The sequence below is a fragment of the Zosterops lateralis genome (genome assembly GCF_965231275.1).
Source record: "Zosterops lateralis genome assembly, chromosome: 10".
Taxonomy (NCBI): domain Eukaryota; kingdom Metazoa; phylum Chordata; class Aves; order Passeriformes; family Zosteropidae; genus Zosterops; species Zosterops lateralis.
The window spans coordinates 3,419,881-3,445,582 of NC_139770.1; the positions used below are offsets into that span (position 1 = coordinate 3,419,881).

The window sequence follows — 25,702 nt, forward strand, 5'->3', positions numbered from 1 at the left end:
ACTTACTTGAAGGATAAATTGCAACATTTATCATGGCATTCCCATTTTTATTTTGTAGATCTTTCAATACCATGATTGAGGAGCACTTTTGAAAGCCAATAAGTGCAAATCCCAGATATTTGTTGGAATTGTAAAGGGTGTTTTGCACCGTCCTGATCAAAGTAACAAACAGCATCAATGGACTTGCCCAACACATAAATATTTTCAAGGGGGCCATTAGAACACAGCATTCATTTGGAAAATATTTGGAATAATAACCTATCATTCAGTCATAGAAAATTTCAGTGTTGAGTTGCGTTCCAGTCAAGAAAAGACTTGATATCCTTTAGAAACAAGAAATTGTGCCATCCCTGAAGCCTTGCAAGGTTGTGCCGAGGCAGGAAGCAGCATATTAATGTGAAATTTCCATCTTTTTCACGCTCAAGTGGAGCAGATCTGAAGTCAGTTCATTCAACAAAATGGCAATTTGGATCTATTTTACAGAGCTCACTTGAGGCAATGTGCTCTTCCTAGTTCACTTTAAATGGGGATTCTGAGACTATGGAAGATTTTTTTTTTTTTTTTGCATATTTCAATTGCCATCAGTTCTGATTGCTCACATTTTACCTGGTTGACTAGAGAAATAAAGTTTTCCTGGGTATCTTCTGGCATATACAAAATCTAGTTAATTAAGACGTGCTATACTTTTTCCCTAGAGTCAAAGTATAGTGTTCAGCTGGCCGACTTGCATGAATAATCCATCACTGTGAATCATTAATTTAGAAGACAAGCTATGGTAATTGATGTCTTTATGCAAGCTATGGAAATGCTTAGGGAAATTGCTTATTTTTTTTTGTTATTTCCTTTTTTTTTTTTTTTTTTTTTTTTTCATTTGCTTTGGAATATTTCTAGGCCTGAGTAGTGCAGATTCTGAAATGGATTCATCTGAGATTAAGGTTCCTGTGGGAATGGGGATCTCTTTCTTGGGTTTGAGTAAAAATCTGAATATTTTTCATCTGAAAAACTGTTAAAATCATAAGACTTAACCTTGAGCTGATCTTGTGTGCACACATTGGATGAGCCACTTTAAATTTTGGAAGTTTCTAAGAAAAGGACCTGGCGTGGTGGTCTCAGCAGTGGCTTTAATGTGGTAAAATGCTTTTAAAAATTCCTCTCATAATTTGGTAAAAATTCCTCTTATAATTTGGTTATGCAAACAGGGATTGCAAGCACTACCTACTGGGTAAGTTGTTATTTAGACCTTCCTGTATTACCCTGAGTTGCCAACATGGTTTTGTATCAAACTAAGCATATAAAAGGCTGCTGATGTGTATATTTTGTTAGAATACATATATATAGTCAGAATATGTACATTTGAAGATAATTTATCACATAATTCATAAACCTCACCTATATGTTACATTATATTATAACCACTATGTCTCTGTGGCATGAAAAATTTACTCATTTTGTTTCCTTTCTGGGAATCTCTTCACTTTCACTCATAATTGAAATATGAGGGTTTGCTACCAATTTACAATTATTTTGTCTGCCTTCAGAACAAGGAAGAGGCAGTTGGTTGGTATTGAATGGGAGCCAACAGCTTGGTGGCATTTCGAAAGTGAAATATAAATTACCCATAAATGACTTAAATCATATATATATATATATATATATATTATAATGTCATATATGCAAAATATTATAAAGTCTTTCCATTAATGCTAATGGGATTTAGATTACATAGTACTATGATGGTTTTTATTCCACAGAGGAAACTTCCTAAATATTTCTCGTGTGTTCTGTAGCTGCAATGCAAAGTGGACCATTTCTACAGATAGATTTAAAATGTAACAATCCTGAAAACGAGCAGGCAGGCTTATTTTGTGTTTTATTTTATTATATTTTTTTTACCCTTGAATATTTACTTCCCATTTCGGCATCAAACAAGAGGCTTATTTGATCTCATGTGCTTGGCTGCTCCTGTTTGTTCCCAGCTGAGCCCTGATGTGCTGCACTTTGAGAAATGCAGCCCTGAATTCTGACATTGCACACAGGAGCAAAAAGGGAACGTGTTCCCAGCAAATTCACATTTGAGCTGAATTCAAAGAGGTTTTGCTGTTTGGGTTCAGTTTCATAAGGTAGGAGAGGTGAAATGCTGATAGCTGCAGTTATTGAAAAATGGTAATCACAACTTTCATAAAGTGAGATAAGCCATGTTTATTAATGTTTTCTGTGGACATAGAGTGACTTGGCCCTGGGACATTAAATGCCTAAATGAGTTGTGTAATTAGCTTTTTTCCACTTAGGGATCAAACAGCCAAACGCACAACTTTCTCTGAGCAGCTCAAATTATTTTTGTCGTGTTTGTTTAAGCCAAGTGAAAACAATTCTAATTTTTCAGGTTTTTTTTAATAAAATCAGAGCTGCACAGTGAACAGAACTGGGGTCCTGGGGAGGTTTCTGTGCCAGCCATAAAACTCATAAACCAGGGATGACTTTTGTGTTTCATCCCTGACACAGAACAAAGATGTGAACCTTCCTGGCCTGCTTTGGCAAAGGATTCCAAAATCATTGAACCAAAACCATGGCCTGTGGTGGCTGTGGGTAGAGACCTCCCCAGGCAACCCTTTCCAGAGCTTTCTTGTGTTTGCCAACAAAATTCCATTGTTTAAGTCAAGCCTGATATTTTCATACTAAAGTTTGAAACTCAGTTTGTCCCATCCACTGTGTGTACACAATCAGAGCAAGATTTTAATGCCTTTTTTCCTCTTCCTCAATGATTGATATCAAAGAGAGGGACTGAAACAAAACATCCCCAAACTGGCCAAGTTTGAGCTTTTAAATCCATATTAATTTCATACTTGGCTACCTCAACTGGCATCATTGTTAGTCCAATTAAAAATTAAACACCCTCCCTAAAGACTTTGCAGCCAGGCTGTGTCACACTCAGTCCTAAAGAAAAATCCTTGGGCGTAGGGAATACTCCTGGTCTTTGAAAGGCACTGCTTGAGTGCCTGCCAAATGTAAGCTTTTTTCCCCACAGTAACCACCTTGACCTCTTTGACAGTATCATAAACCAAATAAATGCACAGCAAAATCCCCAGTTTGATCAGGACATTACAGGGGAAATTTTCCAGGCTGGATTTCTGGATAAAGTAATCTCAGCAGTTCCTGGAGGGAGTGAGTGGGGAGTTGCCAGTGTCAAATAGGAGGTAAATATTTCTCTCCCTGAAACAATTCAGCAAAAAGACCTCTGAAAATCTGAACAACCTCAGGACTTTGAGGCAGTTAAGCTCTAATTTTGTAGTGTCATGGTTTGACTCTTTCTGTATAAGACAGGTTAAGTGAGTAGGACCTTTCAAATGAGAACAAGGAAATGTTGGTTTAATAAGGCCCCAGTAAAGATTTTTTTCCCTAATGCAAAAACTCCCTGAATGGGGGTGCGAAAGTGTTTGAGGTTAGGGATCAGCTGTGCCCATTCAGGCTTGTAATTACAGCTGTGATAAGTGTGTTTTCGAGTCTTGCTGTGCTAAGAGTTTTCTTAATCCATTATTTTACTAGGCCTTTCATTGCTCCTCCTAGTACATTGTAACAATCCCTGAAAACTTCTGAATCATGGGAAAACAAGTGTTAGGCTGTTAATTTCTGGTTCTATAGAGACATAAACTTGAGTCCTGCCTGGGCAAGGGCATGGCCATATCTGACATCACTAATATTGAATTTGAGAGGCACAGTAAGCACACAAATATTACAGCTCTGTGTGGTGAAGACTGGACTGTTTAAAGTCAAGCTTTTTAATGTTGATTGGGGAGAAAAGTGTAGTGAACTGCTGGTCCATTATTATTAGCCTTGGTTACTGTGGGCTTTGGGAGCTGGAAGAGATGTCTCCTGGTGAAGGCTGGATGTCTTCTGCTGTTGGCTTCACTATATTTTTATGAAAACAAGCATTGATGCCTCAGCTGGGTGCTCTTTAAATGCAGAAATTCATGGCACGGGTTTGGACACTTGGTCCAGTGGAGCTGCTGTCACCTCTACACAGGCACCTCACTGCTTCAAACAGCAAATCTCAGTGGTGCTCTCCACTTCATAATTCTGTAGATTCTGCTGTGGATGAATTTAAACAAAGAAGAAATAAACCTAAAAGTAACTTTAGGTGGATGATTTCTTGCTCTGAAGTGGGCCAGCTGTAATTTTAGTGTCTCAATGATGAACTTTGAGCCAGTGGTGGCTGTGCTGCACAGTGCACGAGGTGCACAGCTGATCTTTGTGTGCTGCCTGGAGGATTTGCAGAGTCTGGGTGCAGTGAGGGATGAGCTGTTGCCCATTTACACCTGGGGGTGTATTTGGATCCAGTGGAATAGCTGTCCTGTGGTGACTAACTAAAGAAATGTGTGTAATTTGAGCTCTGCTTCTCATCCAGCTGCACCAGCTCCAGGAGGTCTGTGTGAGGCAAGGCTTTCTGCCTGCTTGTTGCCTAATGAGTTTGCTGCTGAGACAGATTAACTGAAAATTAAAATATTTTTTCTTCTGTGACTGCATTGATGGAACTGCTTGGCCCAGGCTGGGTCTGAATTCCTTGCTTTGAGGTGCAGCTGTCCACCTTGTCTCTTTGACAACTCAATTTAGACATTAAAACCAGATAACCCATGTAAAGCTTGAAAATTGGGATCTTATGTATAGGCTCAAGAATTCAGGTTAACCTACTTAGTTTGGAAAGCCACGCTAATTAAAAAGATTAACCTAATTTGAAATAAGTGTGTGTGTTACCCACCAATGGAAAATGTTGGACACACATGAATCATAGCTCGTCATACAAAACCTGGGAGTAGTGTCACGTTCTTGTCTAGCAAAAGGTAGAACTAATATTAACTTGCCATAAGAAATCATCTGAGACCTGCTGGAAAACAGTTTGGTTTGGGGAGGGGAGACCATGAAGTTTCAACCTTCAGTTTTCATTCTGGCTGTTGGAAATGATTTGATTCCTTTCTTTAAGGTATCGGAGTTTTCAAATTATAAAAATCTTAAAACAAAACCAAACCCAAACCACTCAACCAAAAAAAAACCCACCCAGCCATCCTCTGAACAACAGAGCATGAGGATGTTCCTGGGGCCTTGGGGAGGGTGTGGAGATGTGAGCACAGCACAAAGTGGGTCTGTTCTTCCAGTGCTTTGTGATTGCTCTTGTTCATGGGGATTGCTGCAGCATTTCCAGTCAGGTCTAACATGATGCAAACTCCTCTGTGTGGGAGAACAAGCAAGATTAAGACAAATTCAGCTCCCTCCATGTGGTGTTTAAATGGCTCATCATGGAGTGGGTACTTGGAACAGCTTCAGTTCCCATAAACACAAACCAATGAGGCTTGAACAGTGAGCACAGAAGTGAGCTCCAAGGCCAGATCCCACCTTCCAGGCACAGCTTGAGTGCTGGGCTCTGAACTGAGCTGTTGTGTCCATGGTGAGCCAAGAGTGATGTTTCAATAGCCACAAGCCTCCAAGGCCAGGATGAACGAAACTATCAGAACAAAAATGGGAATATTTTATTCCCCCCCCCCCCCAGTAAAACAAGCCTTGTTTTTTTCCTCTGACTGAAAAAACTATTTGGTCGTTGTGTATCTTCTGTTGTGAATAAGATGCCTGAACAGCAGGAAGTAGTTTTTCCCTCTCTGCCTTTCTGTTTGTGTTTCTAACTTTCCAGTTTATCCCTTAAAGCTGCTGTTGTTCCTGATACTCTCTGAACAATTCAGAAACACATGCAGGGCACCAATTTTACTTCATGTTTTCATGCCCTGCCAGCTCTCCCAGTTGGAACAGCATGAGGCTGCTACTCTCCCATTTGTTGCCTTTTGGGTTTTATTTCCTTGAGTGGGTAAGTTCATGGATGGCTGTGAAGAAACAAGAGGGAGGAAGGATGTGAATGATGATGTGGAGATAAAAGCATGAGGATTTTAGTGACAATTCTGTCCATTGTGCCATTCTGGGTGGTTCATTCCTCCTGTCTGGATCTGACTTGTCTGTGTTGGTGTCTTGTCTATAAAGGGGCAGATGTTTTGGTTGCTTGGTTTTTTTTAGATATTTGCAGAGCTGCTCTCGAGTGCAAGCAATATAAAACCAGAGTTGTGGAGTTGTAGAAACCATGGAGATAAGAGAGACAATTAAAAATATTTGAGAATATATGAAAAATACCAGCAAAGTAAATAGCAGTGCTGAGGCCCAAGAGGCAAGAATTGGAACTGGCCTTAGGGTAGGAGGAAAGAGGAGTTTAATTTTCTTCTCTATATGGAATTCCCATGCTTCTCACTCCTTTGGGAAGATCAGTGATCAACATCCTTCAGATCAAAAAGAAATTCTTATGGAATGCCTCGTTGGAGGTTTTCCACTGTGAAAAACACAGAGTGAAAAAATCTTGCTACTGGCTGAATTTGGCATCGAGATTATTCTGTAGTTTTTAGAAAAAAAAGTCTGTATTTTGTAACAGATGTTATTCTGCTAAGTTAGAGAAATATTTGAAGTGGAGAAGCTTAATGCTAAATTTTTCCCTCAGTTACTGATTTTGCTGAAATGTCCTTGTTCAGTGACTCCATTTTGCTGGTTCAGAACTGAACCCCCTCTGAGCAGCTCTTCTTTCTCACCCTTTTGTCTCTGAAGGTTTTGTGCTGGGCCAGCTTTAGAGCCTTTTGTCATCCTCATTTTGTGCTTTAGCCCTGTCTCTGCTGGTCAGGTGGGGCACACCTGCCAGGATAACTCTTCCAGCTGGGTTTAAATCTGGGTTTTCCTAGGACCTGCCTGGCTGTGCCAGGACAGCTCTTCCAGCAGGGTTTAAACCTGAGCTTTCCTAGGCCCTGCCTTTGCTAGGACAGCTCTTCCAGTTGGGTTTTCCAGCCCTTTCTGGCTCCTGGCAGTGCCAGGACAGCTCTTTCAGCGGGTTTTAAACCTGGGTTTTCCTAGGCCCTGCCTGGCTGTGCCAGGGTAACTCTTTTATCTGGTGACCGTGTCCTGGGCACTGATGCCAGGGCTGATGGGGGGTCAGCACTGAGGCTGTCAGGACAGGCTCTCTGAGATGTGCAGCTGCTCCCAGGAGTGATTTGGGCTGGCTGGAAGCTCAGCAGTGGCTGCTGCAATCCTGACTTTTCCATGGGGAAAGGGACCTGGCAGCAGAGGAGCTCTGCAGGAACGGTGTCCGTGCATTACAAACAGCAGAGCTGGTGATGACGAATTGCTGCTGGTAATTAATCAGGGTATAACATCTACTTTGAGTGCTGGGGTTAATTGTTTTGGAGGTTTTGCTTTTTTTTTTTTTTCTAAAGCAATCTCTGTCTTATTACTGTACTGTAAGAAAGTAATTCTGATCTCAGAAGTGTTAGCAGAAGTGAATAATAACTCTCCTGGCAAGAGGGACGTTACCTAAATGTAAATGGAGGCCGGTGTTGATTGCAAGGCTGAAGCCAATATTATTTTGTAGGAAAACAAGCTGGTTTGTATGTCATGCTTGCTTTCAGTTCATGCACTGACAGACTCCTCTTCTGAAATCCTGATGCATTTTAATTAACTTTCTTCATCATCTTGACATAGCTATACCATAGCCTGATCTCTTCTGAAGGGAGCTGGACAAGGTATGGAATTAAATTCTGCTTTTGTCTTTTGAAATGATGTTTCACACCATATAGTTTTTCTATTTACTTATTCTGGGATGATTTAAAGATTGTCATTGTTCATTGTCTCTTGTTGAGGATATTTAAAAACTTTCCTGAGTTGGTTGATGGGCTTTTAAAAGACATTCAGCAAAGTCTCCTCCAGAGATGCACAATTTCTAGGTACTTCTCATGCAGTTTTCCCTATTCCTACATCCCTGAGTAGTGAAGGGCTCCTGTTCTGTTTTTGTTTCTCCTTAATTAGTTGTGTCTTCTAGTCCTCCTACTTTGGAAGGTTTAAAATTGGCTGTGAGAGCTTGTATAATGCCAGGCAAAGTACACAGACTAATGTAATGTATCTGAAGTGACTTTATGTATAAATAGGGAGCTGCAAGAAAAATGCTTGAAACCCTGTATTCCAAACTCACTTGCTGTAAACGCTTCCACAGGATGTATTATTAATATATTTTGGTGCTGCTGAAACTGTAATATCATCATGCATTACAGCAATATCTGTGACATAAGTGACAGCTTTCATCACTTATAAAACTACGCTCCAGTACATGCAGGAATCTCGCCTTTAGACTCCTAACTGCAGTGATTGCATCTGGCAGTTGCATATGGTGAAACTTAGCTACTGCCCTTTTAATTAAATTATGGTGGGAGCTTGCTACTGGGAGCTTGGTGATCAACTGAGTTTCTCAGGAAAATAACAGAAATGAGACTTAGTGTAAGTAAGGAAATCCGTGGTACGTGCAGGAGCAGGCAAGAAGTTGTTCTTGTGTCTAAAATAACTGATTGCAGTGTTCTATCTCTGCTGCTCGTGATGGAAGGAGACTATTACAGAATTAGATCTCACCCTTCCTTTCCCAGATAGCCCTCAGGAGATCTGAGGGAGGAAAAGAAATGGCTGCTGTCTTGTTTGGGGTATCTTCCCTGGATGGCTGCACCCTGAGTGGAGTACTGCATTGGCCTTTTCAGTGAAAAGAAAAATCATTGCAGAGGTAGAGTGTGTCAGAATTGGTTCTTGAGAGCCTCTGAGGGCAAACTTCCCCTCCTGTGTCTGGGCATTGTCCCTCCCTCCACAGCAGCCACTTCAACACCTTCACCACCAGAACAATGTAGGTGAGAGACACCTCGTTCAGGGACTGGGAGCCCTCCCTGGGGTAGAAATAGATGGTAAAACCCACCAAAACCAAACAGTCTGTGCCTCACTAAGATGCTTCCATGGAACTTGCCAGGTAGATTCCCCTTTTGGTCTGCTGAGAGCAAATCCTGTGTAGTATTTCAGTCTCCAGCCTTGGAGATCTCCCCAGTCAGACTCAGATGAGCTGCAGGCACATCCCCCAGTTCTGAACCTTTTAGAATCCCCAAGTTCCAGAACGCTTCAAATTTTTCTCCTTCACAGAGCTTGTGGGTTTTGTGTTTTCTTATTTATAGCTCTTACTTTGTGGGGCACACTGGAGCTGTCAAAAATAAGGCACTCTGCCAAAGTATTTCTAAAAATTTGTTTCTCCTAGACAGAAGAAACAAACAGAGAAAATTGCATGTGAGTCCTCCCAACTGCAGGCCTTGCAGCAGCAGATCTGGAGACAAGACCACCTTTTTTAAGTGTCTAGACATGTATTTAGATGTTTGCTCCAGGCTATTCAAATTTAAGTATTTTGGACATGGCTTCTCAGCATCTCTTTTTATTTTTTAATTGGAGCTGAGGGAATATGCTTGAGGAAGCGCAATTAAGACAACTTTGGCTTGCATAATTGCCTCAGCAGGTTAGTGACTCAGTGCCAAGCTCCATGAAAGTTTAAAAACATTTGGGCTTCAATGGAAAAAATTGTCAATATGAGATTTTTCAGTATGCCACTTCCCTTTCAGGTTTTCTCAATGGTCCTGGTGCCATGTGATCATTTAAAAAACAGAAATAAAGAGTCCTGAAGGGCTGAGTGTTGGAGAGCAAGGTTTTATTGTGGCCCAAACAGTTCCTATGGAATGACTCTTCCTTGTCTTACTCACTCTGTACTGGATGTTTAAATGCCCCACTATTTCCTATATCATTATTGTGCTGCTCTCTAACGAAATTAACCTCAAGGTTTTCCTGCTCCAGAAGGCAGTGACACCATAATTGACAGATGGTGATAAAATCCCTTCACTTATTAATAAGTGTTTGTGCAGACTGAGATATAGATGTCATTGCACTGAGACAGGCTGATTGCAGCCAGCCCTGTGGTTCCACATGTGTCTGTGGAATCTCTGCTTGACAAGGTCAGATGCTCACATAGGCTAAGGGTAAACATTTTTTTTTAGGGATAAACGTTTTTTTTTTTTGCAGCACAGAAAATGTAAGTACATCCCCTAACACGAAGGAGGTGCCTTGCTGGCTAAATGGAGCACTTGTCACAGCCAGCAGTGATGTGCCTGCCTGCTGTCCAAGGAATGTGGAATTTCCCAGCCTTGTCACCACTTCCAGGCACTACTAATACCCAAACTGCTTTGTAAATCCCTTCGTGTGCTACTTGCACTGTCCCTGATAGCTGTAGCTGAAAACATTTAATGGACGTTTAGTCATTTAATGGACATTTAGTTATTTTCCCATTTCCTAGGCTGATTTCTGCTGGTTCTAAGCAATAGCACCTTGTGAGTTGTGTCTCTGCTACTGTGAGGGTTGTAGTTTGGTGTGTTGGTGTCTCTGTGTGGCAGCCCCATGTCTGAGCACATCCCAGTGTGTAGGGCGAGCTCTCCTGGCTGGAGCTTCACCAGCAGGGTGTTTGATGCCCTTGCCCTGCTCTCCCCTGGACACCTGCCTGTTTTCCTGGCTGTGGAAAAGAAATTATTTCTCAGGTGGAGCCCAACTCAGGTTGGAGCTTTATTTCTCAGTCCCTGTGCTGGGGAGGGAAAGGGAGATGAACACAGTGAGCAGCTGATGGGAAGAAGTGTCACATTACTTCTGTGGGGTTTTCCTGTGGTAAAACCACAATGTTCTGGAGGTGAGAATGCTTTTGCTCCAGTAGTGCTGGATGGAGGTGCAGTTTTTCCCAATCTTCAAACAAAAATCTGACAGGACAGAGCAGAAAAGGCCGTTCTTGTGTTGTTCTGCAGTGGATCAGGTGGGTTTGTAAAGCAGCTTGAGGTTTGCGGTAGCAGCCACATTCCTCTGTTGTTGTAGGGCCTGAGGCAAGCCTGAACTAGCTGGGAGCAAATCATGGACATCCCTGGGAGCCTCCTCTGCACATCCTTCAGGGTAGCCATGACAACCATTCCTGGGCTGGGGAACAGCTGAGGCTCTCACTGACTGCTCCTGCATCCCCTGGGGCCCAGGGGCTTCTTTGTGGAGGGGAGCTTGGGTTCACTGCCCAAGCTGTGTTCATTTTCTGGGCTGTTATTATTAGTTAGGTGGTGCCTCTCTCTGATCTTTATTGGTAGGTTTGATTGCCAAGAGGAAATCGTTCAGAGTCAAGATGCCTGCAGCAATTGTCATATTTACCAACCAGCAGAGCACAAGTGGCTGAATTTCACCAAACTTACATCCTTCCATGATTCACCTGCCACAGGCATGATACTGTTCTGGTGGGGTTTGGGGGGGAAGGAGAATCCCCCAGTTCCTACCTGGATCCACAATGGGTTTTCCCCCTGACCCAGCAGGTCTTGTTCCCTGAGCAAATCCATCTGTTGCTTTATCAAATTGTTCTGCCAGACTTGTATCTGCTCCTTCGGCTGCTCTTTACAGGAGACAATGTAATCAGTGCTGTTACCACACTTGTTTTCCTCCCAGGGTTTGTTTTGTTTTGTTTTTTTTTAACACGCTGATCAGGAATCAGCAGTTTTTCTCATTTGTACTTCCCACACCTTTGGTGTTTAGCTTGCAGGTAGCCAAGAGTAATCTTGAAGGCAACTAATCTTAGTTTAGTCTCTGCGTGCTGAGGAACCAAGGCAATGTATCACAGCTTTATTTTGTAGGTTTTTAAAGCCATAAATTAGTTTCTTTATAAAACCCTCTGTAAAGGTGTAAAAGAAAAGGAAATTATAACCCATTTTTTCAACCTGTCTGACAAGTACAAGGTACTAGAATTCAACCCTTAATTGAATTTTTGGCACCTTCCTACGCCGAGTCCAGGTCTCGCTGTTCCAAAATTTGTGGTACCTCATGTCTGTGAACTCAGTTGGAGTTTGTTGATAGGATATCTCAAAATATCTCAGCTTCCAGAGAGCTCCTGCCCCTTCTGCATTTTACTGGAGCCGAATAGTTCAGGGTTTGTGGGTGTGAGGGGGCGAATTTGTTCTGCTTCCTCTTAGTCATCCCAGCCTTATGCTGGGGAAAGGCGAGAGCTGGATAAGCAGTCCTGTATTTATCAGATGAATGTTTTTTCTTCAGACATCACAAGACTAGGTGTCCCTTGTGCCCATGCACAGGAGCACATCTGGGCTGGCCCTGGGTTGTGGCCACTTGGAGGAATGTTCTGGGCTGAATTTTGGGACTGGTGACATATTTCCTGGTGTTTTCTGAAATGCTGATTTAAAAAGTTTCCTGGGAATTGACACACACTGAGGTGTGACCTCAATGCCAGGTACATATTGAATTGATACCTGGAATCTTGTTGGTTTTAGTGTTCCATGGCTGTTTCTTTTCCTCCTTAGAGCAGTTGCAAGCCAGAACAAAACTGATAAACTCTGACAAACCTCTGTAGCAAGTGAGGATTTGTGATACACAACTGCTTTTCAAGAAGGGGCTGCAGCAAGGAGAGTTTGTTTGCACTGATTCCTTAATTCTCCGGGTAGGAGAGAGGTGTTCATGCATCAATTGATGAAATCAAACAAAACTTAGCATCTGACACACCTTCAAATGAGAAGTTCATACCTTTGGCCTTAATAACTGTGGCTGAGGAAGGAAAGCGTTTTTGACAGCTTTTTTTTTACTCTTATATTGAGCCAATGAAAGCAAAATGTGCACAGTAACATTTGAAACTGATGATTGTTGATTTTTAAACATTGTTCAGTGGGGACGTTGACTCCTCTCCCACGGCTGCAGGATTATTTAACCAGATTGCATTGATGCAAATCAGCAATGACAGACTGTACTGGGGATGTCTGAGGAAGACAGAAAAGACTGAGTAAAATTTTGATGATACTCCCAGGGACTGTTTAAGTTTCCTGGATGTGCATTACATAATGTTCAGCTTCATTTCCTTCACTTGAAGGATGTTTGTGAGTAGGGTCCAGGCAATTTAAAGATGCTCTGAGTGCTGCTGCAGTGACAATCAAGGTGCCCTGGGCTCTGACTGCACCAGAATCAGCCTCAGCTCCTGGTCAGATCCAGCCCTCCTGCCTGAGGAAGCACAAACCCCACAGTAATCCAGCCTGAAGGGAGGCAGGATCAGAGGAGCAGGAACTGCTCTGGCTGGAATGATAATTAAGAGCTGGATTCCCAATTGTCAGCAGAGCAGTGTGTGCATGAGCCAGAAGTGTGAGAGGAATTGAACTGAGGAGTTTACCACGGACGTTTCCCATTAGATGGATGAGACGAGACCATTTTCACACTGGCTGCCAAGGATTGGTCAGGTGTGTGTGGTGTTTTATAGCCTCCTCCCCACTGACCAGCACCCACAGATCTTTAATTTGCTTTAAAGCATCTTCCCCTGCGTTGGACTCATTCAGTTTTTTTTGTATTTTCACTTCAGAAAGCATTGCCAGCAAGCAAGCTGAGAACTTCTCTGCCTGGATCCATGTGTCCATTCCTGCCTCCCTGTTTTCCTTTCCCCTTGGTGTCTGTATGGGGAACTTCACTGTGAACTTCATTAGAAAACCTCTCTAGAGGTTTTGATGTGGAAGGGCAGGGGAGGAAATCTAAATTGTTTGGTTTGGGAGCTTCTGTTCTGCACAGTTCAGCCCCTTGTGTTGCCATCAGTGGGATTTGGTTTGTAGTTAAAAACATAACTTTGGTGCTTTGTCTTGTTAAGAGCATTTCAGTATTAATTTCATTTGTCTCCATCTATGTACTTACTCTATTTTCTGTCCAACTAAATAATGAAAAGTAATACAACTTAATTATTTCACATGAGGAGCTTTTGGTGAGTGGTCACAAAGAAATATGATTTTGATTTGTATGTAATGTTGGGGTTCCAGCATTGTCTAATAACAAATATTTTATTAGCTTTCAGACAGTCTGACCTGCATGTTAAACACTTAATTAAGATGTATAAATTTTTCCCCTCCTTCCCCTGTGCAATTATTTAAGCCTGTCTGGCAGTGGTACACAGGACAGAGATCAGTGATGGAGTGCTGAACAGCTGCCTCTGCCACTGCAAGGCTGGAGAACTTCTATTTTCAAAAATTGCAGATTATTTCACATCTGTTTTAACCACCTCAGGTCTCCAAGTGAGCTCAAGCTGTTCTTGATCCAGGAGTGGAAAGCTTCAGCTCTCAGAATAATTACATCCACACTGAGCTGCACAACTTGTTTGTATAGATTAGAGTGGGAGAGCTCCCAAATTTGGGCTCATCCTCAACAAAAGAAAGATGAGCTCCTGCTTATCTATTTCCTGAGTACTGTTTTTGGTACTACAGCCCTGTGTGATGGAGGCTTGTTAAGCTTTTCTTGCCTTGTGCAGCTTTTAGGATAAGGGAATAATACCTGGGCTCAGTCTATCATGATGATGTGCTGGCTGAAGTCTTATGTAACACTGGCAGAGGTATGCTCCAGGGCTTTTAAATAAAGAAATCTACAGTGCCCATGATCACAGAAAAATCCACTTATTTTCTACAACAGAAACCTTAAGGTCCTTAAGTCAATAATTTATAAATGGCCAGGTTAAAAAAAAAATGAACTGCTATTAAGCAGCTGTTGGGGAAGTGTGTGGTGTGTTGATAATGTTTGGGGTTATAAATAGTGTTTCTGAAATAAATAATGATGGTCAGACTGGTGTTTTGCACTGGGCAGCAGTGAAGGGCTGGGTAGTTCTGTCAGTGCACTGGAACATGCAGACAGAAGGATTAAAGCTGGTGCTTCAGGCTTCTGTGACTTATCTGTGCTCTTCCTAAATAGAATAAGAGCCTTCAGTGGACATTTTTGAATTAGTGGATATTGACATTAAGAATCAGAGGAAGATTGATCAAGAATACCACACAAGTGAAGTGATGCCACCACAGATAATTTATTGGAAATTTAGAAAGGGAAATATTTCTTACAAATGTGGAAAGGAGATGAGGGGCAGGGCTCTCCTTTTCCCCTGAACCATCTGGGATTGCTGCACTGGTTCATCTCTCCCATTTTCTCAGTTCAGGACTGAACAAAAGGCTGATGGAGGTTGGGGGACAGGAGGAATCTTAACTAGTGCTGGCACCAGTGGCTGCCAAGGCACGTGTGTGTACCCTGTTGTTCTTTGTATTTTCTCAGCTATAAAGTGCGAGTAATAACACTTAAATTATGGATCATTCAGTGCCGTGTGAGTGAATTAGATAATGCTACACAGGCCTTTGGAGATGAAATGCAGAATATAAATGTTGTCTAAAGCTTACTTTGTGTCATGTGTATAAAACCCCTGGCAATGCCAGCCCCAGGATTGCTGGGAAGCATAAGGAGAGAAGCTCTGGGGCTGGCTGCATGCAAATTGATTCTGTGGAGCAGCAGCATCACATCAATCTGTGCTGTGCTGACCAGCCCCGCAGCCTGGCACAGCAACTTGTAAACACTTGTGGATAAAGCTCAGAGCCTTGTCCTGTCCAACCCCCCTGCTCCAGGAGGATTTGCTCTGTTCTGTCGTGGAGACTGACTGGCAGAGGGAAGGAATGGAAACGGGAGCTCTGTGGTTGCTATTTCTCACCCAAGACTCGCAGCAGTAGTGGGTCGCATGCCAAGGTAGCACAGGGTTTAGAGGAAAATAAAAATGGAAGGATGAAGTTACACATTCCCTGCTCCAGGAGCTGGAATTCTACTATCAGTAGTTGTGTGATGAGCTAAACTGGGCTAGAGTGAGAACTGTTGCTTACCCCCAGAGCATTTCAGCAAAGCTTGGAGGATGGATTACTCAGAGGCATCAGTGCTAACCCTTTTTAAATTTAGTTTCTTTCTCTGTTCCCACTGCTGGATCTTCCTCAGTGTGCACTACCTTTGTCCTCTGAGGCTCTCTGAGCTAGCAGAGCTGCCCAACTTCTCACTGTTATTTACTAACAAAAGGGGGTTTATTTGGTAACTAAGGCATGATTGATTTTTTTTTTTTCCTTTCAAAGAATTTTTGGCTGCTTGCCACGTGTTTTGCAACTGAGCAACATCACGGAACAGTAACTTTGTCACGGGTGTCAGCCAGCTGTCTCACAGTGTTTGAAACACTTTTACCTGTTGGGGGCTTAGAGTGACTTAGACAAATAAGTTGCATCTTACTAGAAGGTCAAATGAAAGAAATAGCAGATTTCTGGGTCTTCTTGGTGGAAAAATTCAGGAAAAACAAACCAACTCCAGGTCAACATTGCTAAAAAGCCACAATTCCAAAGGGAAGTAGGGAAGGGGTTGCTGACTTTGGGGTCTTTTTCTGTAGAAGCCATGAGTGCTTTGTTGGTCTGGGGCTGGAAGATGTCACAAACAATACCATTACATAAGGGATAAGATTATTTTTGTGTGAAAATACATCATTACTTCTGTTTTAATAGTGTCTCCTCCAAATAACTGCCTTGTGCATTGAACTCTAAGGATTTTCTTCCCCCACAGATTTAAGATTAAAAAGTTGACTATTCTTTTTTCTCTCCAGTTGAATTTTATATTATTCCAACAGTCTTATTTTGTCTGAAATTTCTCTTGCAGACCTTAAAATCTCGAGACATGTATTTCCTTGGACTGCTGTCTTTGCTTGCCCTGCAAAGCGAAGCCTTCAAGACCAGCTTTCCTGATGAAACCATCACTGAGCTGTCTGTGAACGTTTACAACCAGCTGAGAGCCACGAGGGAGGATGAGAACATCCTGTTCTCCCCTCTGAGCATTGCCATGGCCATGGGGATGGTGGAGCTGGGAGCCCACGGAACCACCCTGAAGGAAATCCGACATTCCTTGGGCTTTGAGGGCTTCAAAAATGGTGAGGCCTTCTCATCATGTCTTGGTTTTTGTCTTAGAGAAAACAGGAGCAAGGCTGGGAGTGGCCTGCTGGTGTCCAGGGGTTGTTCATCACTGGATTTTCTGCTGTCCTTGGTGGCCTGGGCAGGCTCTAAATTCTTGTGGGTTCTGCATGAGCTGAGAGATGCTGACACAAAACCCCCAGCTGGGTACCTGAATCCTCAACAAATGTAGCTCACCCTGCTCGTCTTGGTTTCTGCTGCAAAATAAATTTGCCTCTAGGATGAGAAGGTTTTTTTAGGAACATCGTTTTTAGGGATTAGAGTGAAAGCTGGTAAGGAAGGAGAGAGTAGTTTCAGCAAAATTGCTTCTGTTGATATCCAAGTAACTGGTTTGAAACCTGAATGAAATTTCTTACTCATGCAATGTGCTGGACTTTGGAGTCTTCAGTGAAAGGATCTTGGGGAGGAATTTCTGAACACAGACATTAAACTGTGTTTGTCAAAATCACTGCAGAGCTGATACCTCTCTGTGGAGGCTACAGCCCAACTGAGTTCCACATTTTGTCTTTAAAACTGTAATCAATTATCCCTTAGCTGCAATGGAAGGAGTTGTGCAGTTGATTTTTTCAGGGCTGTTCACTGTTCTGCAATATCAGTGGCATTCAGTAAAAGCATTCCCATGATTTCTGCTTGGAATATATAATTGCAATAAATTTTTAAGGTTTATTTTGTTGGGTTTTAATTATGATGCATAGTACAAACTTCCTATTTTAAAGCAGACTGCTTTAATCCTCTCCAGGATTCTTCACTACCCTCCAAGGATTCTGTTCTGCCCCACTAAGGATCCTGGGTAGTTCTAGACCTGCTTTTGGCATAGAGAAAGGCTGTGGGAGGTCTTTAGTTTCAAGATTTAAAGTTCATTTTTCTTTAAACATCTGGCATTTAGGATGAAACAAAAGTTCTGTTAAGAATTTGTGGTGGCAAGACTTAGAAATGGAACCTGTAGGAAGAATTTTTTAATTTCTCTTTTGGTGTAGAAAGGATTTGCATTGATAGCTTTGCCTCTGGTGGGACTCAAATGTCTCATTAATTAGACTAATTATAGCTAGTAGAAAAAACAGGCTCTAAGTAATATGATCTTGGAGATTATTCCTTCAGCTCTGAAGGTGTGTGTAGGTTTAGAAACATGTTTGTTTAAAATGATGACTTTCCTTTGCATAAAACACTTCTGTGAATTTTCAGCAGGAAAGGCATGGAATAATTTTCCTTTCTGAGCCACTGAAGCTGGTTTTTTTTTCCCTTCCCCAGGTGAAGAGTTTGCTTTCCTGAAGGACCTTTCTGACCTGGCCACAGCTGAGGAGAGTCACTACGTGCTGGACATTGCCAACTCCCTCTACGTGCAGAATGGGTTCCACGTCAGTGACAAATTCCTGCAGCTGGTGAAAAAATACTTTAAAGCTGAAGTAGAGAATGTAGATTTCAGCCAAAGTGCAGCTGTTGCTACTCAGATCAATAAATGGGTGGAGAATCACACAAATAGTAAGTCCGTGTGAGCCTTTTGTGCACTTCCTGCAGGGAGTGTTTCTGCTTCCAGACTTGTGTAGTGGTGTTGGGTTGGTGCTTTGGCTTTTCTCTGTTCTGTCTGAGACTGAAGTTTCTCCTCCCAGGAAAAGATTTCTAGTATTTCTATTTTTTTCCCATGTGGGAATGATCTGTCATAAGTAATATTAGTCATTGTTAATCATGTGCCGTGTATTTGAATATTTGTTCCCTGGTCTTACCATCTGTAACATTTATTGAATGAGACTGTTTAAATGGTAAGCATTTTAATAGTATTTTAAATTATTTTTTAAAAAATGATAAGTATTATTGCTAACGGCAGAAAAGTTGTCTACAGAGGGGTTATTGGATGTGTAGAGTATTACTCCTCTGAGGAACTCATGCTCATAAGGTACTGAAAAATAGAATAGGAGGGAATAAAAAGCTAATTTTGAACCACAAAATCCAAGTGTGTAATGTAATATTTTGCAATGTGAGGAAACGAGAGAGCATGTTGAGAGGGTAGTTGATTTTAGGAACGCTGTCAACAGTTTCACAACACAAATTTGCAGCAGGGGAGTTAAGCACAAAATTACTGCTGTAAATATTCACATTGAGAGCTGCATGGTGCTGGCTTGGCTTGGCAGCTCCCAGAGAGGTGCCATTTCCTGGATCCATGCAGAGTCTCAATCTCTGGGAGTCTCCTGGTGTAGGGATCAAAGCATGTTCTCATTCTGCTTCCTCTGCCCCACTCTGAAGGTTGATATTTTATTTTGTGAGTAATTCAGGGGGGTTTGGCTCTGACACAGTTGTACCATTGGGAATTTGAAGGGATTGGGATCACCTGGAAGGAATTAACACATTCCCCCATGGATTCTGAACACTCTAGAATCCATAATGTTTTATGGAAAAGTATGGCTCCAAAGTGGAACAGCACCTCCTGTAATGCTTTTATTCCATTTTGAAAATGCTCTGCTTTGTTCCAAGGGAACAAACTCTTAACAAACTGCCCTTCCTGCCAGGCTGCAGAAATCGCTGGGTGTGAGGGATGCAGCAGATTGCAGGGGGTTCCCATGGATGTGGTGTCTGTCTGAGGGAAAAGGAAAAGCAGGGCCCACCAGGGCAGCTGGGAGGTTCTTGGGGTCAGGTTGGGATAGTTCTAGTCCCTCAGCTGTATGTGGGGTCAGGTTGGGGTGGTTCCAGTCCCTCAGCTGCTCTTGGGGGTCAGATTGGGGAGGTTCCAGTCTCTCATCCTCTCTTGGGGACAGGTTGGGATGGTTCCAGTCCCTCAGCTGTATTTGGGGTCAGGTTGGGGTGGTTCCAGCCCCTAATCTGCTCTTGGGGTCAGGTTGGGGTGGTTCCAGCCCCTCAGCTGCTCTTGGGGCTCAGGTTGGGGTGGTTCCAGCCCCTCAGCTGCTCCCTGCCCACTCCTTCTCTCTGATTTCCCCCTCAGGAAAGGGGCACAGCACAGGCAAGGTCCCAGTTCCAGCATGTTCAGCATGATGGGAGGCTCAGGGCAGAAGACAGAACCATCAAAGTTTTCTCTGGGCAGGAAAATTCTCGATATTTCATTAATGTATTAACGAGATGTGGCTGAAAAGACATAAATATGAGTACCAGAAAGAAATCTGGAAACATTTTCCTTCTTAGTTTCCCTGTTGTTTTTCCCTGTTGTTTTTTTTAGCTCCAGGTGAGTATTGGTCACAGCTCCCTCCTTCCCTCCTTCGAACATTGGAGATAGAATGAAGTACAAAGAGCAACCCGGAAGGAATCCAGCCCTGTGATACACAAATTTCACACCAGTTAGTCAGGATCATATGCTCCAGAAAGCAGAATTAATTTGTTTTTTAAACCATGGATTAAGGGAGTAATAATCAGACTGAGGAATGTGTTTATTTTAACACTTTGCATTGCAATGTTAGCTAAAAATAGAAGTGAGCAAGGGAGCAATCTGAGGGAGGCTGTAATTCCTGAAGAACAGTGACAGATCTGGTCAGTGCATCCAGTTTACCAAACTGGGACTGATTTTGGTGAAATACAAGGCTTTTGAGATGAGCTCCAGCAGGTACCAGCCTGCATTCTGATGGAAATGACTTATTCAGGAGCAGGAGCAAAGCAGCTGCCATGCTCAGCTGCTGTACCTCCCATGAATAGAGCAGATGCTAGATGGTTTTCCTCTTGCTTTTCAAGAGCTAATGTCGCTGGAACAAATACTGGGGATTTATGTGGATTTTTTTTTTTTTTATGCTTAGTCCTGGCTTTGAATTGCACAGAACATCCCTGAAGCTCCTTCAGGACTGGCCCAGGTGGAGCTGCAGTGGGTGCACTCAGCCCCTTTAAACCAAACACCCATTTAAGTGCTGCTTTGGATTGGAGCCAAAGTTTGTAGGAGTTCTGACCTTAAGATGGAAGTGCTGAACTGTTTCAGAGCAGCAGGGCCAACATTCCAGATGTGACCCTCTTTCCAGGTGATTTCCTTGTAGGGTATATTTAATAGTGATCAAGAAACAGTTGCCTAACACGTCCTTGATGGGAGGGTTTCCACACCTACACTGTGATTTAGGTTTACAAAACACTGGCACTTTAATTGGAGATTTAATGAAACATCTGAATTGGAAATTACATGTTAACGCTGCTTTTTATTTTCTTGCATTTTTCAAGCTGCCTTAAGTTTGGATTTAAGGCTCATTTTGACATGCAGACTGACAGCTGGGTTTCTTTTTAGGTATGATCAAAGATTTTGTGTCTTCAAGAGACTTTGGTGCTCTAACTCATTTGGCTCTCATCAATGCAATCTACTTTAAAGGCAACTGGAAGTCACAGTTCAGGCCTGAAAATACCAGAACTTTTTCTTTCACTAAAGATGATGAAAGTGAAGTGCAAATTCCAATGATGTACCAACAGGGAGAGTTCTACTATGGTGAGTTAGACCTTCAGCAATTTAGAGCTACTAAATCTTCACTTAATGGGTTTGTTGCAGTAATATCCATTTGTATTGTTGTCTCTTCTTCCACCTAGAATTTTTAATGTGCTGCTTGCCCAAAGAAGGGACTCAGGTTTTTTTATTTGTTCCCCTAATGTGTGTATTATAACTGGTAGCAACATTTATAATGACTTGCTTGGTGCCACAGGATGGATTTCAGAATGTTTATCCATTGGATTTAAGCTCTTTGCAATTCTTGAGCCAGTCCTGCTTATCAGAAAAATATTTTTCTTGTGCTGGGCTAAACATTCAAATGAATAATGTTTGCTCATTACTGTTGGACTGGCAAAATAGAGGTTCTTTGAACAGCAGAACTAATGATCATTTTTAGTTGGAGCTTGAGCTGCAAGTGGGTTCTAAAATGTCTGGCACTGGCAGCATTTTGCTCAGTCTCATCACTGAAAAATCCTCTCTCCTGAATAAAAAACTCTGCCCTTTTCCCTGGAAGTCTCAGCAGCCTTAAATTGTAGGCTCTTCTCTGAAAGTTCTGTCCCAGAATTGTGATTATCTACAAACTCTGGATAGCTTGAGCTTGTATTCTTTAAGAAATCAAATGTAAACCTCAAATTCTGTAATAAAAAAAATATAAATTTTATATAGAATAAAGAGGGTTGTTTTTAGCTCTAATACCTAGTAAATACTGGCTAGGATTAGGCCTATTTAAACTAAAGACGAAAGAAAATAGTTCTAAGAGGGGTTTTGTTGTTTTCCTCCTCTAGGAGAGTTCAGTGATGGCTCCAACGAAGCAGGAGGGATCTACCAGGTCCTGGAAATCCCCTATGAGGGGGATGAGATCAGCATGATGATCGTCCTCTCCAGGCAGGAGGTTCCCCTGGCCACGCTGGAACCACTGGTCAAGGCCTCCTTGATTAACGAATGGGCTAATTCTGTCAAGAAGCAGAAAGTGGAAGTGTATTTACCAAGGTGAGAGCGTGCTCCCGTGTCACTGCATGGGGGATTTGCATCCAAATCCGTGGAGGAGCAGAGTAGGGAGAGCTGGAGCTCATCCTGCTCAAGCCTGGGGGGCTGCAACACCCACAATAGGAGGGTGGCTTTGCCAGCAGTGCAGGGCGATGGTTATTTCAGCCCTGCATTTGCATCCCTTTCAGAGGAGAGCTCTCCAGACAGGAAAGTTCCTCATCTACCCAGAACGATGCTCAGAACTCATTATGGATAAGTTCCATTTAGACAGGAGCCACAGAAATATTGGAAGTCTGAACTACCAAATGTTTCATTTAGGTGCTAATTAGGTTTCTGTGTGCTGCTATTTTCAGAAGTTCTAGTGGTGTGTGTGTGTGTCTGTGCAGATACAAATGGTTGAGTGTTGAGAGGTAATTCCAGTCAATTTTGAGTTGCTTTTTTTCCCAGCTGTTAGAAATGCTGCTTTTTCTCTTTAAACCAGCAAAGAATAACATGACATGACTACCAGAAGGGCTGAAATTTGTCAGTCCATTTGCAGACACAGGCTGTGTGCTCAGTGCACATTTGCCCACATCCACCATGAGCATCTTTCCTGGAATCCTCTTCATCCACCCTCAGATATTTCCCATGCCTGTGCTCTGCCTGGCTTGGTGGCAGAGTTTTTTACTACTAAATGTCACTAATAATGTCCAGCTGGATCACACTGTCCTTCAAGTGATTCATGATGATTTCATGGAAGTGTTTATGTAACAATAGAGCCCATTCTGAAAGGAATCACTTCCACTTGCTCCATTTCTGTGGCACTGTGCAGTGGCTACATGGCTGCAGAAAGAATAAACTCCAGTGAATCCTTTAATCATTAAAGCAGTTCTTTGATTTCAGGTGACTTGGAGATCTGAGCTTGTTCCATTTCACAGGCTCAGACTCCCTGCAGTCTTTGCAATTCAGAGACCACCGTCCAAGGGCTGAGCACAGGAAACAAGACCAGCCAGGAGAAATTAGGTAGAGATGGGCTGGTGCTGTCAGCATGCCCTGATCCCAAGTTGAGATGGAATCCACTCCTCTGCAGAGCTTAAAGGCAGAGGATCCAGCAGCATTTTGGGGCTGGTTTTCACTCCCCATAGCAAGAATTTCTCTCTTACTTTAAGCCCTAGTTCCTGTGAAGAATCAAGAGCAGCAAAGAGCTGCATTGCAGGTTTTATACAGACTGAACCTGCTGTTCTCTGTTCCTGGGATTTGTTTCTTGTTTTCTCTTGGAGCTTCAGGTCCCAGAGGCCTCAATAAGTCCACTAAGACACATGGGAGGGCAGTTTTCTCTTAGGCTGCTTCTCCTGCAGGCTTGGGCAAACCTAGATGTTAATGAGAAGAGAAATCTGAGGATTCTTCCATCCTAAAGCTTCCCTTTTATACCTGGGACAGCAGCCTGTGCAAGAAGTGCTGAAGTTGAGCATCTTCTCTCCAAGAATTTCTAGAGTGGAAGATTCACAACAGATTATGGAGATCCTCCATTGATTATGGAGAAAATCTATAAAAACCAGTTTCCATATTTGAGTATCTTGAATGGCGTTGAAAATCGATTCATTATGTTCATGACTTGGGTTCAGTTTCTATTGGTGATTTGGGGTTTTGTTTGCAGACACTCCAGGTTCTCAGATGGGAATTTGAGGCCTGGGGTTTGTGTGATCATAAAATCTCCTTTATTTATTCTGCCCTCAGGCTGCTTGGTTCTTATCCAAGAACCTCAAAGAGTGGGATAAACACCTGCAAATTCAGGCTATGCAGAGGCAAACCAGGTAGAAACACTTGCTAATCACCTTCAGTGTTTTCAGATAACAAAAGATAACGATCCTGAGCTTGGAATTCTGTGTAGGAATTCTGCAGTCTCCTGACAGAAAATCCAGAGATTAATTGCATGTTCCCAAGGTGTTGGATTTCCATTAGGGATTCAGGGGTGATCTACAGGATTTTGTCAATGCTCTAAATAAACACTTCATAAATATTTGATGCTGTGACTCAGAAAGGCATGTTATGAAATGTGGCCTCCAGGCTCTGTCCACTGAGTGGAATAGAATTAAATTTTTATATCTTGAAAGATGCTATCCAATTATAAAGTGAACATTTTTTAAACTTATACATTTGTAATGGGACTGAATGACTTGCCAAAGCAGAGTTAATCACAACTTTGCAATTTCTGTCTGCATTATCTGTGTGCAAATGAAATTGTGTATTATTCCTCTTAATGGCAAAGGAGAGATTTGCACAGAATTGTTAAATTATACTTCCTCGTTTTCATTTCCAAGTCATTGTTTTCAGCTTAACCCAGACTAAAATGATCAACATTTTAATCCACTTTTTGCATAGGAGTGAAACAGACCATGAATCTAATTTACAAAGCTGTCTCTCCAACATAAATTACTTGAAGAGCATGGGAGGAACTGGTACCTAATAGTGGTGCTACAGTTTGCAGATCTCCTCTTAAGGCTTATTCCAGTGTGCCCAAATCTCTGTAACAGCCTTATTGCTTTCTTGTGCATTTAAAATAGCTTGGAAATCTTTAGATGGTGCCAAAATGATAAGTGGTGTTAGCTGAAGGTTGTTTTCTTTGAAAGAAAAAAACAGCAAGCATTAAAAACACCCCTCAAAACCCAATAAAAATCCAAAACAAAGAAAAAAAAATCCTTGAGCTTTCTAGTTTTACTTTTTAACCTGCTGTCTCAAGTCTGCTTTTGATGAGGAATGGGCCAGTGCTGATAATCCTTGAGATAAAACCACAGAAGAAGCACAAAACCATTCACTGGAACACATTCCCACCCAATTCCTGAAAATCCAGGAAGCCCTGGAAGGAAGGATTTTGCCAGACAAAGACCCACAACCTGCCTTGCCTCTCCTGCCCACAGCAGCTGAATGGTTTTTTTGCCTGGTTTTGTTGTTAGTGGGGTTTTTAGGGTTTTTTTGCTCTCTTGTTTGTTTTCAGAGTATTAAATCCTGGAGGCTGCTTCTAGCACCTGAGGACAATCTGGCTGAAATTCCTCACAAAACCCAATAAAAATTCAAACCAAAATAATTAAAAAAAAAAAATCCTTGAGCTTTCTAGTTTTACTTTTTAACCTGCTGTCTCAAGTCCCCTTTTGATGAGGAATAGGCCAGTGCTGATTATCCTTGAGCTCCAACCACAGAAGAGGCACAAAACCATTCACTGGAACACATTCCCACCCAATTCCTGCACATCCAGCCATGGATTTTTTTTTTTCCTAGGCATGGGATTTTTGCCTGATTTTGCTGTTAGTGGGGTTTTATTTTTGCTCTCTTGCTTGTTTGTTTTCAGAGTATTAAATCCTGGAGGCTGCTTCTAGCACCTGAGGACAACCTGGCTGAAATTCCCCACAAAACCCAATAAAAATCCAAACTAAAATAGTAATAATAATAATAATAATAATAATATCCTTGAGCTTTCTGGTTTTACTTTTTAACCTGCTGTCTCAAGTCTCCTTTTGATGAGGAATAGGCCAGTGCTGATTATCCTTGAGCTCCAACCACAGAAGAGGCACAAAACCATTCACTGGAACACATTCCCACCCAATTCCTGCACATCCAGCCATGGATTTTTTTTTTT

The 25,702-nt window shown here is 42.2% G+C and overlaps 1 protein-coding gene across 2 annotated transcripts in view; it reads left to right on the forward strand.

Annotated features, from left to right (window-relative positions):
- The window catches only part of SERPINI1 (serpin family I member 1), a 45,465-nt gene that overhangs the window by 7,428 nt on the left and 12,335 nt on the right, over positions 1-25,702 (forward strand). For both annotated transcript variants that reach the window (XM_083868750.1, XM_083868749.1), the window contains exons 2-5: positions 16,399-16,666; positions 17,955-18,185; positions 20,911-21,105; positions 21,888-22,092. In XM_083868750.1, coding sequence (XP_083724876.1) covers positions 16,417-16,666; positions 17,955-18,185; positions 20,911-21,105; positions 21,888-22,092 — 881 coding nt within the window. In that variant the 5' untranslated portion in view covers positions 16,399-16,416. The remainder of the gene's footprint in view (positions 1-16,398; positions 16,667-17,954; positions 18,186-20,910; positions 21,106-21,887; positions 22,093-25,702) is intronic.